The sequence below is a fragment of the Zingiber officinale genome, chromosome 1A (assembly GCF_018446385.1).
Source record: "Zingiber officinale cultivar Zhangliang chromosome 1A, Zo_v1.1, whole genome shotgun sequence".
Classification (NCBI taxonomy): Eukaryota; Viridiplantae; Streptophyta; class Magnoliopsida; order Zingiberales; family Zingiberaceae; genus Zingiber; species Zingiber officinale.
In genome coordinates, this window is record NC_055987.1 from 1,154,755 (window position 1) to 1,173,171 (window position 18,417).

The 18,417-nt window shown below is 45.0% G+C and overlaps 1 protein-coding gene across 1 annotated transcript; it reads left to right on the forward strand.

Moving 5' to 3' along the window:
* Positions 1-5,500: 5,500 nt before the first annotated feature.
* Positions 5,501-7,558, forward strand: LOC122015021 (probable E3 ubiquitin-protein ligase ARI2). Its single transcript, XM_042571658.1, has one exon. The coding sequence runs from the start codon at positions 5,607-5,609 to the stop codon at positions 7,155-7,157; it is 1,551 nt and encodes a 516-aa protein (XP_042427592.1). The 5' UTR covers positions 5,501-5,606; the 3' UTR covers positions 7,158-7,558.
* Positions 7,559-18,417: the final 10,859 nt, after the last annotated feature.

An 18,417-nucleotide genomic window follows, 5' to 3' on the forward strand; every position in this document is an offset into this window, starting at 1 on the left:
CCATTTGGAAAAATAGTCGACAGCCACCAGCAAAAACTTCCACTGACCGGTCGCCATAGGAAATGGACCCACGATATCCATTCTCCACTGGTCGAACGGACAGGATACGGTAGCTGCTTTCATTTCCTCCGCCGGTCGGTGAGAGAAGTTGTGATACTTCTGGCAGGAAAGGCACGTCGCGACTGTACGAGCGGCGTCTGCTTGCAGAGTTAGCAAAAAGTATCCGGCCAGCAGGATCTTCTTAGCCAGTGATCATCCGTCCGGATGTCCTCCGTATGATCCTTGATGCACTTCTTGGAGGATATATGCCGCGTCTTCCAAGCTCACACATTTCAACAGCGGACGGGAGAAAGCCTTCTTGTAGAGTTGGTCTCCAATAAGCGTGAACCGACCGGCTCTCCTTCTTAATAGCTGGGCAGCCTCCTGATCGGATGGTGTAGCACCCGAGCGCAGAAACTCTATGATGGTTGTCCTCTAGTCGCTCGGAAACGCGAGGCCTTCCATCCGGTCGACGTGCGCCACCAAAGATACTTGTTCAATTGGCTGCTGGATGACGACTGGCGTAATTGAACTTGCGAGTTTGGCTAACTCATCTGTCGCCTGATTTTCCGCTCGGGGTATCTTCTGGATAATGACTTCTCTGAAATTGGCTTTAAGCTTTTCGAAGGCTTCAGCGTAGAGTTTGAGCCGAGCGTTGTTAATCTCAAAAGTACCAGAGAGCTGCTGAGCGGCCAATTGAGAGTCTGAATGCAACGTCACCCGTCCGGCCCCACATGCCGGGCGGCCTGCAATCCGGCTATGAGGGCTTCATACTCTGCTTCGTTGTTTGTGGCTCTGTAATCCAGCCGGACGGATAGGTGCATCTTTTCTCCTTGGGGAGAGAGTAATAACATACCAATCCCGCTTCCGAGCCGAGTGGACGATCCATCCACAAATATTTTCCACATGGCTTCGGGTTCTGGCCTTTGTACTTCAGTGACAAAATCCGCCAAGGACTGCGCCTTTATCGCCGAACAGGGCTGGTATTGAATGTCAAATTCGCTCAACTCCGTTGTCCATTTGATGAGCCGCCCGGACGCTTCTGGATTCAACAGCACTCTTCCCAATGGACTATTCGTCCGGACGATGATAGTATGAGCCAAGAAATAGGGACGGAGGCGTCGAGCGGCGAGGACCAAAGCAAAAGTCAGCTTCTCGAGCCCAGTGTAGCGAGATTCAGCATCTTTTAAAATATGGCTTAGAAAATATACAGGTTCTTCTCCGCTCGCCCTTACTAGTGTCGAGCCGACTGCTTGCTCAGTTGAAGATAAATAGATACAAAGTGGCTCACCCATAGCTGGCTTGGCTAGCACAGGAAGAGAGTTCAAGTATGTTTTCAGATCTTCGAACGCCCGATCGCATTCTTCGTCCCAGTGAAACTTAGTGGCTTTGCGCAAAATTTTGAAAAAAGGGAGGCTCCGGTTGGCAGTCTTGGAGATGAATCTGGACAAAGTAGTTATCCGACCGGTCAAGCGCTGCACTTCCCTCAGATTTCTTGGGGGCGGCATATCTTGTAGTGCTTTCACTTTGCTGGGATTTGCCTCGATGCCCCCTCGGTCACTATGTATCCCAAGAAACGCCCGCCCTTTGCTCCAAACAGACACTTCTGAGGGTTGAGCTTAACCTCATACCTCCTCAGCGTTCGAAAAGTCTCCTCTATGTCTTTAAAGTGATCGTCCGCTCGGACGGACTTGAGGAGAATATCATCCACGTATACTTCCAAATTTCTTCCGATCTGCTCCCTGAACACTTTGTTTATCAAGCATTGGTAAGTTGCTTCCGCGTTCTTCAGTCCGAACGACATCACATTGTAGCAGTACGTGCCGTCGGCTGTAACGAAGCTAACTTTCTCTTGATCTTCTCGGGCGAGCGGTACTTGATGGTATCCTTGATAAGCATCGAGCATGCATATCAACTCGCAGCTGGCTGTGGAGTCCACCAGTTGATCGATCCGGGGCAGAGGATAAAAATCCTTCGGGCACGCTTTGTTGAGATCCCGGAAATCGATGCACACTCTCCACTTGTTGCCCGGCTTGGAGACTAGTACAACGTTCGCCAGCCAGCTCGGAAACTGAACCTCGCGTATGTGGTCGGCCTCCAGGAGCGTCTCAACCTCCGCTCAGATGATGACATTCTGCTCAGCGCTGAAATCCCTTTTTCTTTGCTTCACCGACCGAGCGTCCGGTCGGACGTGGAGCTCATGCTGCGCTATACTCGGCGAAATTCCGGGCAGCTCATGTGTCGACCAGACGAAGACATCACAGTTTCGCTGGAGGCATTTGATCACTTCCTCTTTCTGGCTTGCCTCCAGATCGACCGCAATGAATGTGGTGGCCTCCGATCGGGTCGGATGGATCTGTACTTCCTCTTTTTCTTCATACACCAAAGAGGGAGGTTTTTTAGTTATGGCATTTAACCTCAATCCGGGGCGCCTTCCGAGTAGAATTGGCTTCTGCTCATACCATCTCGACGTAGCATCGCTGAACTGCCAGTTGATCTCCTCGTACTTCTCCCACTTTGTCTTCGACCGGGAACTTGATCTTCTGGTGGAAAGTGGAGACGGCCGCTCGGAATTCACTGAGAGCCGGTCGTCCCAATATTACGTGTATGCCGACGGAGAGTCCACCACGACGAAGTTTGCAGTCCGCGTCCTTCTGAGCGGCTCCTCTCCTAGCGAAATGGCCAGCCGGATCTGTCCGACCGGCAGAACTTCGTCGCCCGTAAACCCATAGAGGGGGATTGTCATGGGCAGCAGCTCGGCTCGATCAATTTGCAATTGGTCGAAGGCATTTTTGAATATAATATTGACCGAACTTCCTGTGTTAATGAAAACGCGGTGAATAGTGTAGTTGGCTATTACCGCTTTGATGAGGAGAGCGTCGTCATGTGGCACTTCGACTCCCTCCAAGTCCTTGGGCCTGAAACTGATTTCGGGTCCGCTCGCCCTTTCCTGGCTGCAGCCGACCGCATGGATCTGCAGCTGTCTGACGCTCGCCTTCCTTGCCCTATTGGAGTTGCTTCCGGTCGGCCCGCCAGCAATAATGTTGATTTCACCTCGGGAGGTGTTGTTTCTATTTTCTTCTTCCCGAACCGACGGCCTAGGCTGCTCCCTAGACCTCCGAGGATTGTCCTCACGCCTCGGAGTATGGTGCCGCTCGGGAGTTTGTCTTTGTCGCCTATCAGATATCATCCGATCGGCTTCACGAGGGCGTTGTCGCCTGTCGGATGATGACGATCGATGGCCACCACTCCTGGGAATAGGGTGAGCGATCAGGGGAAGGCTTCGGCAATCTCTTGTATTGTGCGTGTCCGTCCGGTGGAATGAGCAGAACATAGGCGTCCATTTCTTTTTAGGCTTGGGCCGCACGGCAGACACTTCTTGAATGACATGGGATCTTACATGTTGCAGGGGCGAGCTGCTTCAGCTCGCGGTCCTCTGGGTGGCTGATGAGCCGTGTGCGGCTTCCGCTCGGCAATGGGAGCCCGCTCGGTTGGAGTTTCCTTCCTTCGGGCTGCTTGAGCTTCCTCCACATTGATGTATTCGTTGGCCCGGTGCAGCATATGGTCGTAGTCTCAGGGCAGCTTCCGAATGAGCGAGCGGAAGAAGTCCCCGTCCACGAGGCCTTGCGTAAATGCGTTCATCATTGTCTCGGAGGTGACCGTTGGAATGTCCATGGCCACCTGGTTGAATCGCTGGATATAAGCTCTGAGCGACTCTCTGGGCTCTTGCTTGATGGCGAATAAGCTCACGCTAGTCTTCTGGTAGCGCCGACTGTTTGCAAAATGGTGGAGGAAGGCCGTTCGGAAGTCTTTGAAACTTGAGATAGATCCGTCCGGCAATCTCCGAAACCACCGTTGAGCCGATCCCGAGAGGGTGGTTAGAAAAACCCGACACTTCACCCCATCTGTGTATTGATGAAGGGTAGCCGTGTTGTCGAACTTACCCAAATGATCATCCGGGTCGGTGGTTCCATTATATTCACCGATCGCCGGGGGCACATAGTGCTTTGGCAGAGGGTCTCGTAGAATGGCCTCCGAGAATTGCCGATTAATCCGCTCGGGGGGCTTTGCCTTTTCTGTTGTCCCGTATTGGTATTTCATCTGACGAAGATCCTCAATCACGATTCACTGCTGCGGCTTCAGGGGGCGTGCGGAATAAGGCCCGATGAAATGGAACCGTGGCATGAGGTGCTTCCGCTCGGCCCCCTGATGCTGATGTTGCTTGCTGTTCAACCCGCTCGGCTTGCGACTTTTGTCTCTGTTCCACAAGCTTAGCGGCTCTTGTCTCGATCAAAGCGTCGAGCTCCTCTGTGGAGAGCATCACCGAGTGTGGTCGTCCAGCCTCGTCCATTGCTTCCGATCGGATACAGGAGCGTTCCCACAGACGGCGCCAAATTGATCCTGTCCGAATGCTGAATCGATGGACGCTGAGCACGTGGCGCTCTCCCAACCGATGACGTGGCTATCTGACTGACCGTATGGAGCTCCGGTGAACCTGCAAAGAAGTCGAGCCGGGAAAGGGTTCCCGGCGACGACCCTCCGACGCTCAAGTCAGGTGAGGGAAAACAAGAAAGTGGCTCCAAGGATTGAAGATTTCATACCTCCGGTGAAGTCTAAGGGCTCTTATATAGAGCTATAGGAGTTTGGTGCACACAAATCGAGGTGTACACGTGTCCTATACCATACCGCAGCATGGGCTTGTCAGAAGAGTATGTCTGACGCCATACTACTACAGTCTGAGCGTCTCCCTGATGGGACAGCAGAACTCTTTGTCGTACGATACTGAGTATGGCCTAGTCCTCGAACATGTCTGTTGTCAGCAACAGGGGTTACTAAGATGACGTCCCCACTGTCCCACACTTTTTGACTTCCTCTTCCCGGATCAACCATCAAGCCGCTCAGCCAGAACATTCGCCTTTGATCTGGCGTAGGTGGTCGTCCGTCCGGGAAGGTTCAGGGTCGTCGCCTGCTCGGCTCTCATAGCCTGGCACCTTGGCCGAGCGGGCAGACCGCTCGGCCTTTACTCTTGCCTTCCACCCCGGCCGAGCGGACTATCCGCTCGGCCATATGATCTTCTTCATTGGAAATCTGGACTCTCGGCCAGATGGTTGTTCTCTCGGATGAAGGTCATTGCTTAGTGATCGGCATGTCCCGCCCGCTTGCCGAGCCCATGGGATTGACCCCCCTTTGACTGTTGACCTACACGTGTCGTTGACCTTTCCCTCATAAGGGCCCCCCGGTCTTACCATCGGATCAGTACTAAATTTTAAACAGATTATATTTATTTTTAAACTTTTTATATCTAAAAATATTAAAGACAATTAGATAAATTAATGTATATGATTTTGAACTAGAGAGTGAAAATAAAGATTTTGATCGAGGACTGAATGTAAATTTATCCTTATTTTTTTATTTTTTTTATTGAATAGGACACTCATTCTGTAAACTTATAACACGATCCGCTGCCCTACCCCTCGCTGCTCCTCTCCCGTTCCCCAATTCAATCAATTTCTTCCCGATTCCATCCGATCCCACCGTCTTCCTCCGATTCGCCGTCGATCCCCCGCATGGAATACGACGAGGACTGCCCTCGGTCGACTGATGTCGAGGATTGCGACCTCACCTGTCAGGAAGACGCTATCCTCCAGCGCCTCGAAGACAACGGCGAGGAAGAAGGCCACTGGTCACGATCGTCGGTTATCACAAAAGAGTCCCTCCTGGCAGCGCAAAAAGAGGATTTGCGGAACGTGATGGAGGTGCTGGCCGTTAAAGAGCAGCACGCGAGGACCCTTCTTATCCATTACCGCTGGGATGCCGGGCGGATCTTCGAATCCCTAGATGAAAAGGGGCCGGACCGATTGTTCTCGGAAGCGGGAGTACTCGCGGCCGTCGGTAACGAAGGTTTGCCCACTTCAGCGAATCCACTCACCTGTAATGTCTGTTTCGAGACCATTCCCACAGATGAAATCTTTGATATGAACTGCGGTCATTCTTTCTGCAACGATTGTTGGACTGAGCATTTCATAGTGAAGATAAACGACGGACAAAGCCGCCGCATCAGATGCATGGCGCCCGAATGCAGCGCTATATGCGATGAGGCAATCGTAAGGAATTTGGTCGGCGCAAGGTGCCCGGATATCGCCGATCGTTTCGATAGGTTCCTACTCGAATCATACATCGAAGACAATGATAAGGTCAAATGGTGCCCCAGCGTTCCGCACTGTGGAAATGCTATACGCGTCGATGGGGATGTTTACTGCGAGGTTGAATGCGCATGCGGTCTACGGTTCTGTTTCAGTTGTTCGTCGGAAGCGCATTCGCCTTGTTCGTGCCCGATGTGGGAGCTCTGGATCAAGAAATGCAGGGACGGATCAGAAACTGCCAATTGGATAGCAGTAAACACAACGCCTTGTCCAAAGTGCCACAAACCCGTGGCAAAGAACGGCGGTTGCAATCTCGTTAAATGTATCTGCGGGCAGCCATTTTGTTGGTCGTGCGGCGGGGCTACGGGAAGAGAACATACGTGGTCTACCATCGCTGGTCACTGTTGTGCTCGCTTCGAAGAAGACCAGATGAAGAAGACTGAGCTCGAAAAGCGTGACTCATACCGTTATAGGCACTATTACAGAAGGTACAAGACTCATTCCGATTCTCTCAAGCAGGAGAGCAAACTCCTGGAGACCGTTCGGAAGAAGATTTCCATTTCAGAAGAGAAGCAATCTATAATCAGAGACTACGGTTGGTTGACGAACGGAGTGAATAGGCTGTTCAGATCAAGACGGGTGCTTTCGTATTCGTATCCATTTGCATTCTGCATGTTCGGGGATGAGCTCTTTAAGGATGAGATGACAGCGGAGGAGCGAAAGCTGAAGAAGAATTTGTTCGAGGACCAGCAGCAGCAGCTAGAATCGAATGTCGAGCAGCTATCTAGGTTCCTGGAGTTGGATTTTCCAAGCTTTTCGGATGATGAGGTCGCGTGCATAATGCAGCACGTTACAAATCTTTCTAGCGTCGTCGACAGGCTTTGCAGACAAATGTACCAGTGCATTGAGAATGACCTCTTGTATTCACTTCACCGAGAAAGTCACTGCATAGCTCCGTATAAACCCAATTTTTGATCTTACACATGAAGATTGATTTTTCCAGAATCATTTGCTGCTTATTCCAACTCAATACCCATCGAAGTGTTCTAAATCTGGCAATCAATGGACGGTCTTACCGTGTGAGCAGTTTGAAGTCAGTCATTAATGCCCGTCTCAGATCGGCCATAATGTGTCTGTTACATACATAAGGCAACATGAAAAAATAATTTAATCTATTAGGTTAATGATATTTATTTTTTTCTTAGATTCTGTCAGAAGGTTTTGTAGTCATTAGACAAATTTCATTTTCGCTGCGTTAATATCTTTCCTTTAATCTCACTATATAATTTTATACTTAAATGGCTGTCGTAAATGGTCTGTACCAATCATCAAATTTTAATTTCCATATTTATCTTAGGTTGGCCATTGCACTAAAATGGTTGGAAGGAATCCTTTTAACCTTTTTGGCACGCTTAATTACAATCACAGTATCATCATCCGAGTGTGGATCCTCTTGTCCATTTTCCCATGATTTTCTCTTAGTCCATTTTGTAATTGTGGCTGGAATTCTGGCGTAATCATCATTTCTTGAGTTTACATTCCTATTCAGATCATAGTTTGGGTTAGAGTAGGTGGTCGAAAGCTGCCCAGAGGCCGCTGGCGGTGGCGAGCTACCGGGGCGACCTGTGATCGCTTGTTCTGATCCAAATTATAATCTGGATGAGAATGTACATTTAGGTAGGAATCACAGTATTGGCGGAGCCAACCCGGATGATCTACTTGGGCTGTGGGCTACGCCGACACCGTCACCCGGGCTGCTCCCTTCTCCTCTTGTGTGTTTTTTTCTTTTTCTCAAGGTAAACTTTAGAATTTTTCTTCTTGACTGCATCGACTACTCAGGCTACAGCCTAAAGCATGGCTCCGCCCTTGAATTATAGTCATTGCGGTCGGATTCCAGTCACAATCCGCCCCATAATTACGAAGGTGACCAAAAGAAAACTATGGAAAAAATGGACCAGAGGATCTGTCCTCAGTCATCGAGCACCCCCTTTAAACTATCCCAAACCCTAGTTGCCTAATCTTTAGCGTAGGGGAAAAGTTCTTATTTGCTTTCACTTCCTAGATTACCATGTCAGCGATGAATAATATATAATTACATGCGTTTAGAGTTTTAACACTTGTTCACTATTCAATTTGATTTCAACATTTTTTAAATAAATAATAATCTTTTAAAAAATCAATCTTTACCAGAGTCCTTCCACACAAATCCCTATTTGAGAACTACTCACTGACCAATTTAAGGAATTCAAGAGGTATAAGGATCTCTAATTAGTGATGACTCCATGAAAAAAAAATAGGGATTTTAATAAAATATGAAGCCAGAAGTAATGATTTTCAAGGATTTCATTTCAGTTTCGAGCACATGCCAAAAACCAAGTCAAGCTCAAGTCAAGAGGCAATTGCCAATCTAGAAACAAATGAACACATAAAAAAAAACAAAAACACACCATTATAGGGTTAAAAAAATTGAATTGCTAATCTGGAAAAGAAGGTGAGAATTGAAGATCAAAGTAGGGGAGAGGTTACCATAAGGAGATCCGAGGCTTCGACGACACTTGCCACTCAACGACGTAGCATTGGCCATGGAGGAGGAGGAGGAGGAGGCGGAAAAGATAGATATGATTGTCCTAATCAACTCCTTCATAGGGTTTCCGCCAGTGACAATTCGAGCCTTTGATTTATCTGAGCGAGAGCATGAGAGAATCTCTCATCTATATATGTTAATAAAAGGTGTGAAGATTAATTTTTTTATTTTATCCGAGAATGTGTGAATATCAATCTTCAGCTTTACTAAACCGTTATTTAAATGCTTATGTAGACTTACAATCAAATTCAACATCTGAGATAATTGTCATAGTGTAAAAAGATAATTATTCAACGTCATTATGATGTTAACTTAAATTATTATTATTGTTGGAATAAACCAATTATAAAATTTTATTGATTAAAAGTAATTGATATTGATCAGGCATTATGATATGCCTATAAATATCGTAATCGTAGAAATTTTGCTGTCGATTAAAAATCTAGCGTTTCCCCACAATGCGAGGACGAATAAGTCGTCGCCTCTGACATTCATCCAAACGTAGTCACGATTTATGGATTTAAGGTTTAGAAAATGTATAATTTAAGGTAAACAATTATTTTATTAAATTTAAATATATTTTTTTATTTTTCTCTCTATAATATTTAAGGAATATAAATATTAAATTTAGAAAATGAATAGGTCTATTCTATTTAAAATTTAATGTAAATTTTTTAAATAAGATAATTAAGACTTGTCCTTTTATTACTTCCCACCAGTCTATTTCTCTTCTCTACTTCCTTTGACATTTCTATTCATGTACGTTTAATTAAGCAGTTTTCAACGAACCATGAAAGTTTTTCTCTAGTCAAGGCGCGTTTAATTAAGCGTTTGAATTTTTTTTTGCTGATCCATGCGAGTCTTTCAACTATTTTGTTTGATTAATTAATAATTAAATTAATTGTCTCTGATATTGTTTAATTTGAAACGGGACAGATGACGTGCTCGCGACGACGGCTTAATTGCTGAGCGAGACTTCTCACTATGCGGGGAGCTTTCGTTAGGTCTTAAGTACACTTCATATCCTACGCGCACTCAGACGAGTAAATAAAACGTTAGTGACCTAAAAATTTAAAAGAGGATTTCTAATGAAGGTCCTCCGACGCTCAAGTCAATATAAATCCAGATGAGTAAAATGAAAAATAGTGGAGAAGTGCTCGTGTGAGAATAAGACATAGATGCTCTCAGAAGTGTACCTTATCAACGGAGAAGACCCCATTTATACATACCACATCTCTTAACTTCCGTAATCATGAGGTGACCTCTGAGGAATTTTCCATTTACCTATATGTATACTTTTTTTTATCGTTTATGTCTTATGTCATTGTTGAGCTTGTTGAAGGAATATGCTGTCACTAGTGGTTGGTTGTTAGGAGACATCTTAATCCCTGAAGAAGGTTACAGACGTACGGTTGTTGTTCTGACAGGCTAATAAGATGTTGCCTGTCGAGTATAACACGACCGAACCATAAGGTCGGTCGTCCTTATGCCTATCTCAATATTGCTCTGCTTAGTTAAATATTGTATGATATATCTGTTGGAATCGGAGCACAGTGGAATACATATACTAAATCATGAATCTCTTCGTGGTACATATAGTTTTATACAAAATAACATAAAAACATACCTCGAGTTTTCGATAGGTGTGAATGATATTACAGCCAAATAAGAGCCCCACGTGTGACTTCTCTAGCGGTATCCACACGCACTAGATCACCAATTTGACATGATCCGTTAGGTGCTAGCTAGCCTCTTGGATCGATAAAACTTTGGAAGTACTATCAATCTCTTTCGATGGAAGAAAGCAAAAAAGAAGTCGACGAGAGAAAAATGGAGCGAAAGAAAATCCTTTGAATCTTTACAAGGATGGCTACTTATAGCCTCCAAGAAATATGAAGAGTTAAGGTTTCCATTAATTAGAAAGATGAAAAGTTATGACCTCCATAAATTCTTCATTTATGACCTTCATTATGATGACTTTTCGAATTCTCTATTAATCATCATTATGACGACTCTTCAAATTCTCCATTAATTATTATTATTATAGCTATTCAAATTCTCTTTTTTTCGAAACAAATAAATCCATATTTGATCTGGATACCGACTAACTTCCGATATTTAAGAATTAATTAATAATATAATTAATTCTAATTCAGAAATAGTAAAATTGATTAATTTTAATATTCACTAAAATAGTTAATCATAGATAATATTCATGTCTACGTGTTATGCGTGCGACCCTCTAGGTTTTATACATGAAAGCAATGTAAATCTATACACAGATTAAGGTGTTGGTGCAATTTGCACTAACGGTCTAACTCAGGTTTTGATGAATGACAAGTGAGTTAAGTTAGGTGTTATCTTGATTTAATGCATTTACCGAATGCGCAGGTTTTGAGATGTTCAATTCCCGATTAACAGTCAGGATGTTCAATTCCTAAAAGGAAGAAAGTCCAATCGGGATGTTCGATTCCCGATTGACAGTCGGGATGTTCAATTCCCGATGAGAGAAGATTGGATGTGCGATTCCCGATTGGAGAAGACTGGATGTGTGATTCCGATAGATCGGGATGTGTGATTCCCGAAGTCCGAATGTGTGATTCCGGAGGTAACTCTACACCTGGTATGTAGAGGTAAGTCACTGGAGGAGAGTGATTAAGTGAGGGCACACCCTCGTTCGTAGGGATAGTAGGTGTCAGTCCGATTTAGGTCCATTTCGGAAATCTAAATCGAGACATTGACTATATCCTAGTCTCGGGAAGACATGATCTAATTACTACTCTTTACTATGATTGTACTAACTCTATTTTGTATGGTACACCTTGTATTATTGGACTAACATGTTTTGCAAGGCAAAAGAAGCACAAAGACCTTGGGTGAACAGTGCCGAAGTGCCTTCTAGGTGAACGAAGGCACCTTCCTACTGTTTATGGAAAGCGCCTTCAATGCTGTGGAAGGCGCCTTCCATAGGATAGATTTTGGAGCTCGTCGCAGATAAGACACAACAAAGTCGGGATCAATTTTCTCAGGTTGGAGGTGCCTTCAAGGTCCTTGAAGGCGCCTTCCACATCCCTTATAAGGGCTTCTCGACCCAAGCTTCATACACAATTGATATATGAGCTTCTGCGCGTCTAAACGACTTTCCGACTGCTTTGTCTTTCTACTGCTGCTCTGTTACGATTCTGCTACGTCCGTCTGTCACCGAGAAGTTGACCAAACACCGAGCTCAAGCCGACCAACTTCAGACATTGTTTGGTAACTAAAGTTTTGTATAACATTTAATTTTTGCAAACGAGAAGTGTAGCATGTTGCACTTCTCCGATCTTTTTGTACTCGATCTCCTCTTCCGGTGGTTCCGGAAGAGACATTTAGTGGATTACCCATCGATAAGTCCGTAGGTCTTGGAGTAGGAGTCGCCGAAGGCTCCGAACTAAGTAAAAACCGCTTACGTTCGTGTCTTTTACTTGTTTTTCACTTTCATCTTTTCTGCTGCGTCTTTACTTTGATTTCAAATAAAAAAAAATTAAGCCCTTGAAGACCACGTGATTCACCCCCACTCTCACGTGTGACTCGATCCAACAAGTGGTATCAAAGTCTAGTTCTGCTCTGAATTGGTGCAACCACCAATCAAGTCCGGGGGAAATTGCTTTATTTTTTTTAGATTTCAAGTTTTCGTACTTTATTTGAACTGGTAAATTTTGCCTCTTCAAATAACTCTTTCTGGTTCGATTTTTACTCGAAGGTGGTACAACACCACTCAAGTCGTCAATATTTTTTACCAAGACCTCTCTTTAGTTTTCTTTTTAGGAAATAAATGATCCAACTTGAGGGATTCAGTACCGCTCGTCCTCCTCTTTTCAACAGAAATGACTTTCTGTACTGGAAGAAAAGAATGGAGGTTTATCTGAAGATGGACATAGAACAATGGTTCATCGTCTAATGAGGGCACCATCCACCTATAGACGAAGTAATAAAAGTACCGCTTGATCCTGAAAGATGGAGTCTAGAAGATAAAAAGAAAGCTCAAACCGACTCCAAAGCTTTAAACACCATCCAGTGCGGACTCACAAAGGAAGAGCTCAATTGAGTTGGCCCACACGAGAACGCAAAGGAGCTTTGGAACAAGCTCATCGAGCTACACGAAGGAACTCCCTGTTGGTGTAATTTGCACTAATGATCTAACTCATGTTTTGATGAATGACAAGGGGTCTAAATTTAGAGTGTTTTGTTGTCTAACCTTTCTACCAAGTGTGCAGGAGTTGACTGGTCTGAAGGACCTAACATCGGCCTAAAATCCAACTAGGTTCGCGGGACCCAATAGCTGGCGGGAAGTCCAGATAGGTTCACAAGGCTCGATATATGGTAAGAAGTCTAGTTGGGTTTGCGGGACCTAACAACCGGCCGAAGTCCAGTTGGGTCTCCAGACCTGACAACTGGCGGGAAGGCTTGGTGGGTCAGAGGCAAGTCAAGTTACTGCAGTTGGTAAGTGAAGGTAAGTAATTGAAGGAGAGATCCAGTGAGGACGCGTTCCTCGTTGAGGGAACTGTAAGTGTCGGTCCAACTTAGGTCCATTTGGGAAACCTAAGCTGAGACCTTGACTAAATCCTGGTCTTGGGGAGACAAGATCTAATTACTACTCATAATTTATTATGTTGTGCTAATTCTGTTTTATAGGGTAAAATATATTTGTCGATTGCTTGGACTAACCTTTTCTTAAAGGAGGAGAAGCTAAAGAAAAGGGTTCGGGCGCCTGGACCAGGCTTATCTGGGCAGGGCCATGGGCGTCCAGGCGGTCTGGGCGCCTGGACTCAGTCCAGGCGCTCGGACCTGAAAATTAATCCAAAAGCTGATGTGGAGCACGTCGATTGGTTGAGCCACATGTTCCAGGCGCTCGGAGGGGTTCTAGGCACCCAGAATGGACCTATTTAAAGACCTTCGACTAGGAGCTTCAAAACAACAACTTCAACGACTTTCACTTCTGCTTGGTGCTCTGAAAAATCTCCTGTGATGCTGTGAAACTCCTCCGACAACCGACGATCAAGATTCTTTTCATTTTATTGTCGGTAACATTATTTTATAGTTCGTGTACTTGCAATTTGTAATCATCTCGAATTATTAGTGGATTGCCCAACTAAAACACTCAACGAGTGTGAGCTTTAGAGTAGGAGTCGTCGAAGGCTCCGAACTAAGTAAAACTTGGTCTTGTTAGCATTGCGAATTTCTGATCCTACACTCCCAATTCAAAGGTAACGAAACACGACCTACTCCTTAATTCTTTATTTAATATTAAAATGTAGGATGCTGAGACTGTGAACCAGCTCTATGCTCGAATCAAGGACATCCTCAACGGACACCATCTAATAGGATACCAGATAAAAAACCGGGACATAATAAGGTACGCACTTAACTCGTTTCCTCAAAACGCACTATGGGCATCAATCATAGATGCCTATAAGGTTTAAGGAACCTCTCTAAGTTAAAATTAGACGAATTATTTTGCGAGCTTGAATTACACGAACAAACTAACAGTCCAAAGGTCGAGAAAGGAATTACTTTTCTTGCAGGTACCTCAAAGGGAACTAAATCCGAAGCAAAAATTGAATCTGAATTAGAATCAGATGAAGAGGAGCAACTGGTAAACATGGTTCACCAGACGTAAGAAAAGCTTCACCAAACATGACACGAAGAAGATGTCCAAGTCAGCATCTAACAACCCAAAGGCAAACCTCACATGCTATGGCTGCAACAAAAAGGGATACTTCAAGCATGAGTGCCCAAATGAAGACCAAACGAAAAAAAAAACAGAAGAAAGCGCTAAAGGTGACTTGGCACGAGTCTTCTTCAGACGGATCAGAAGCAGATGAACTGAAGCAAGCAAGTTACCTTGCATTGATGGCAGCCGAAGGAGAAACAGATCAAGATGAAGAGTCTGAAAATGAGACAAGCCACGAATCTTCATCCGGGTCAGACCGACCCGAGGTAAAATATTTGATTTGTGTAAATTCATTCAAAATAATTGCTTATTTGAATAAAAGATTAGTTAAAACGGAGTAACACGCTAAACAACTCCTAAAGGAAAACAACATCCTTAAGGAACGACTGAACATGAACTCAGTGACAAATTAAGTTCAGGACAAAGATTCAATTCAAGTTAGAAAACTTAACGAAGAAAACTCTGTCCTGAAAAGTCATGTCAATGAGCTTAAAGTACAGTTGGAAAAATTTACCTCGAGAACCAAGTACTTAAACATGATGCTTGGATCCCAAAGAGCAGTGTACAACAAATCCAGACTCGGATACAAACCCAACATAAAATATGAATCAATTTTTACTTTAACTCAAAATTCAAAATCAACTAAAGTTTGGGTTCTGAAATCGTGCTTAACCATGCAAATAGAACTCAATCAATACTATATACCAAAAGATAAAATTCACCACATAAATCAAATAAATCTTCCTTAGTTTAAAAAATTAAACCTTCAAAAATAAATGCAAACCAAAAGAATAAAATCAATAAACCTAAGTTAAATAAATACAATATAAACACAAGCTATAACCAAGTATACTACAACTATAAAACAAGTCAACACAAACTCAAAACTTAAATCCAAATGTACAATAATTCAGGAGGAGACTCTAAATTAGTTGGCACATCCAAAAATAATAATTTACCCGACTGAGTAATTAGGATTAGAATAAATAGGAACAAAAGTTTAACATGATAAACAGTACTGGTGAAATTTTAGATGGTAGCAGGTTAAGAAAATTCTATTTATGTATGTCTAGGAAGATATGACTTCGACCTAGTGCATTTGGTTTAGTGGAATTGACTGAAGCTACCCCTTATGAATCCTAACTAGTTAGACTAGAGTTTTGTATTAAGTTCAGTGGATAGGACTATGATACAGTGCATAATGGTGGGGTCCGATAAGGCTAGGTAATCAGAAGTCAAAGGGACGTGGCAGTCAAAAGTCAAGGAGACGTGACAGTAAGAAATCAAGGGGGGCGTGACAGTCAACAGTCAGGAGGACGTGGTAGTCAGTAATTAGGAAAAGAAGAAGTGGGACCGCCTGATGTCATCAACCGCATGATCCCCAGTCGGGTACTTACATATCAGGATCCCAGATCTGAGACATGGGGCACGACCGAGGGTAATGCCTGACTTGCCCTGACTGGTTGGGTTTTTTCTTAGTTCAGGTTACATATCTAGACTTGGTGCTCTCGTTAGGCCAACTCCGGTCGGTTCTTGGGCAATCCGAAAGGGAAGATGAGGCTCTTGCCACAGCTCGTCCTCCTCATCAAGACTTAAGCCAGGTGTTATACCTGACAGATCAGCCTGAGCTACCCCTAGTTAAACCCGGGCGGGACAAAAGGATCTAGTTGACAATAAGGTAAAGGAATCGTAATTGCCCGTCAGAGAATAATTGTTGTATGTCAAGGAATATTCCAATGGTCTACGGTCATCTGTGAATGAAACTTTCTTCCAGTCCATGAGAGGGTGCCATGTGTCCTCCAGCACTCGACATGTCCTGACACTCGACATTCTCTGACATCGGTCAGGTTTCGGAGGTACGCATGGCCATATAAAAAGGGAGGTCCTCTCCCTTAAGTAGGTACACTCTCTCGCACATTTGTACTTGTCTTCTATAGTTCTTTTTCCTTCGTACACTGTTATTCTGGGGAAAAAGTACCCGACTTGAGCGTCAGAGGGCTTGCTCCGGAGACTTTTTCCTTGGTTTTTGGTCTCTAACATTCCGTGTGCTTATCTGAGTGCGCACAGAGTTGAAGCATTGTCGGCTTGGTTATCACCGTTTGTCAACGCCACGTGGGGGGTCGTTCTCTTTGGCACATACGCTAAGTGTCCCTAAGTCGCCTCTCCGTCAACACCGACTACACCTCAACCGACCTTCATTTGACTCAGATTTCGGATAGGATCAAGTTGGCGTCGTCTGTGGGAATCTCCTTCACCTATTATGGAACGTGAAGATGGAGGAGACTGAAAGAATCAACATCACCATGATAGCGGGAGAATATGAATTGTTCAAGTAGGCCAAGAGGCGAGCGACTTTCGAAAAATAAACCACTGCTTCACGCGCACACAAGATGCCCGCAATTTCCAAGGACCAGACCCGTGTCTCAGATAGGGGATCTAAAAGAAGACAGCCTGAGGATTTCCCTCAAGCCTTCTACCGAGAGCACTGTCTGGATTTTTACAACAAGGGTCCAGATTGTTATAATAAGAAAGAACAACCACATGCCTCCATGGCCGAAAGCTCCCCGCCTAGGGATTCAAAGAAGGAGAAAGCCATAGTCCTCCTGGAGGAGCCTAGAGAGGTACCTGAAGAGCAAGTACCCTTCTCTCTAAGGGTACTCGAGGAGAAACTCTCGAAGGGGTACAAGCCCCTAGCTATTGGAGAGTATGATGGTAGCAAGGATCCAGAAGATCATCTTCAAAAGTTTTGGAACGCTGCGTTGTTGCACCAATATAGCGACACCATCAAGTGTCGAGTGTTCTTAAAACACTCTATCCAACTAGGCAAAAAAATGGTTTGATAGACGGCTAAACGGGTCCATCACTTGCTTCCAAGACTTCAAAAACATTTTCCTACACCATTTTGTCAATAGTATGAAGTATCTGAAGACATACCACTATTTCTTTCCCCTCAAGCAGGGATCTGCATAACCCTTAAGGAGTTATATCAAACGCTTCAACCAGGTAGCCCAGGACGTCCCATTCGCTACCTCAGAAATATTGATAAGTGTCTTCTCCCATGGTCTAGTAGAGGGAGAGCTTCCGAGCCTTCATCCGAGAGCTTGTGAAGAACTTTGATGAGATGCTGGGGAAGGCCGCCAGCTACATTAATGTGGAAGAAGCTCAGACGGCTTGGCATAAAGTGGATAAGGTGCCTGCTCCTACCAACAAGCCGGAGAAAAGGCCACCCCAACATCCAGCTCGGCCTTTTCCCCGCTCTCAAGATGCTCAACCAGGATTTCCGTCTGGTCAGGATTCCAAGATGGCTCAACGGGTAGAAATTGTCCAAGTCCCAAGACCCAGTCAGTGGGGGCCTCGCTATTGCACTTACCATAGGTTCCACACCCGTGCCACGGGTGATTGTGTCCAATTCACCCGTGATTGTTAGTGCGTAGCTAAACTAGGCCTGCCCCCATCGGAGATTGCGCCTAACCTTTAGAGGCTACTGGCTAGCCAGCCTGCCATCGCAGGTTAGTCAGGTAAATCCCTACCCGAAAATACAAGTCAAGGGAGCCATCAGCTAGGACGCGGCAAGGAGCCGTGGGAATCCCTTGAGGAGGAGAACGGAGGAAATGCGGTCATCCGAGAGATCATCATGATCTCTATGGGGGCCCATATATAGAGATTTCACCAGGGCCCAGAAATCTCATGAGTGTCGCCTGGAGATACACGTTGCAGGATGCAGCCAGGTACAAGCTGTCAGGCCCATAATCAATTTTGGGCCACAAGATCTGGAAGGGTTGGAGCTCCCTCACGATGATGCCCTAATAATCAAAGATGTCATAGCCAACAACCGCGTGACCAGGGTTTTCGTTGATACCGAAAGCTCTGTCAACATGTTGTCCAGGAATACGTTTGAGGGCATGCAAATCAACGCCAGTGAGCTCCAACCTATAGCC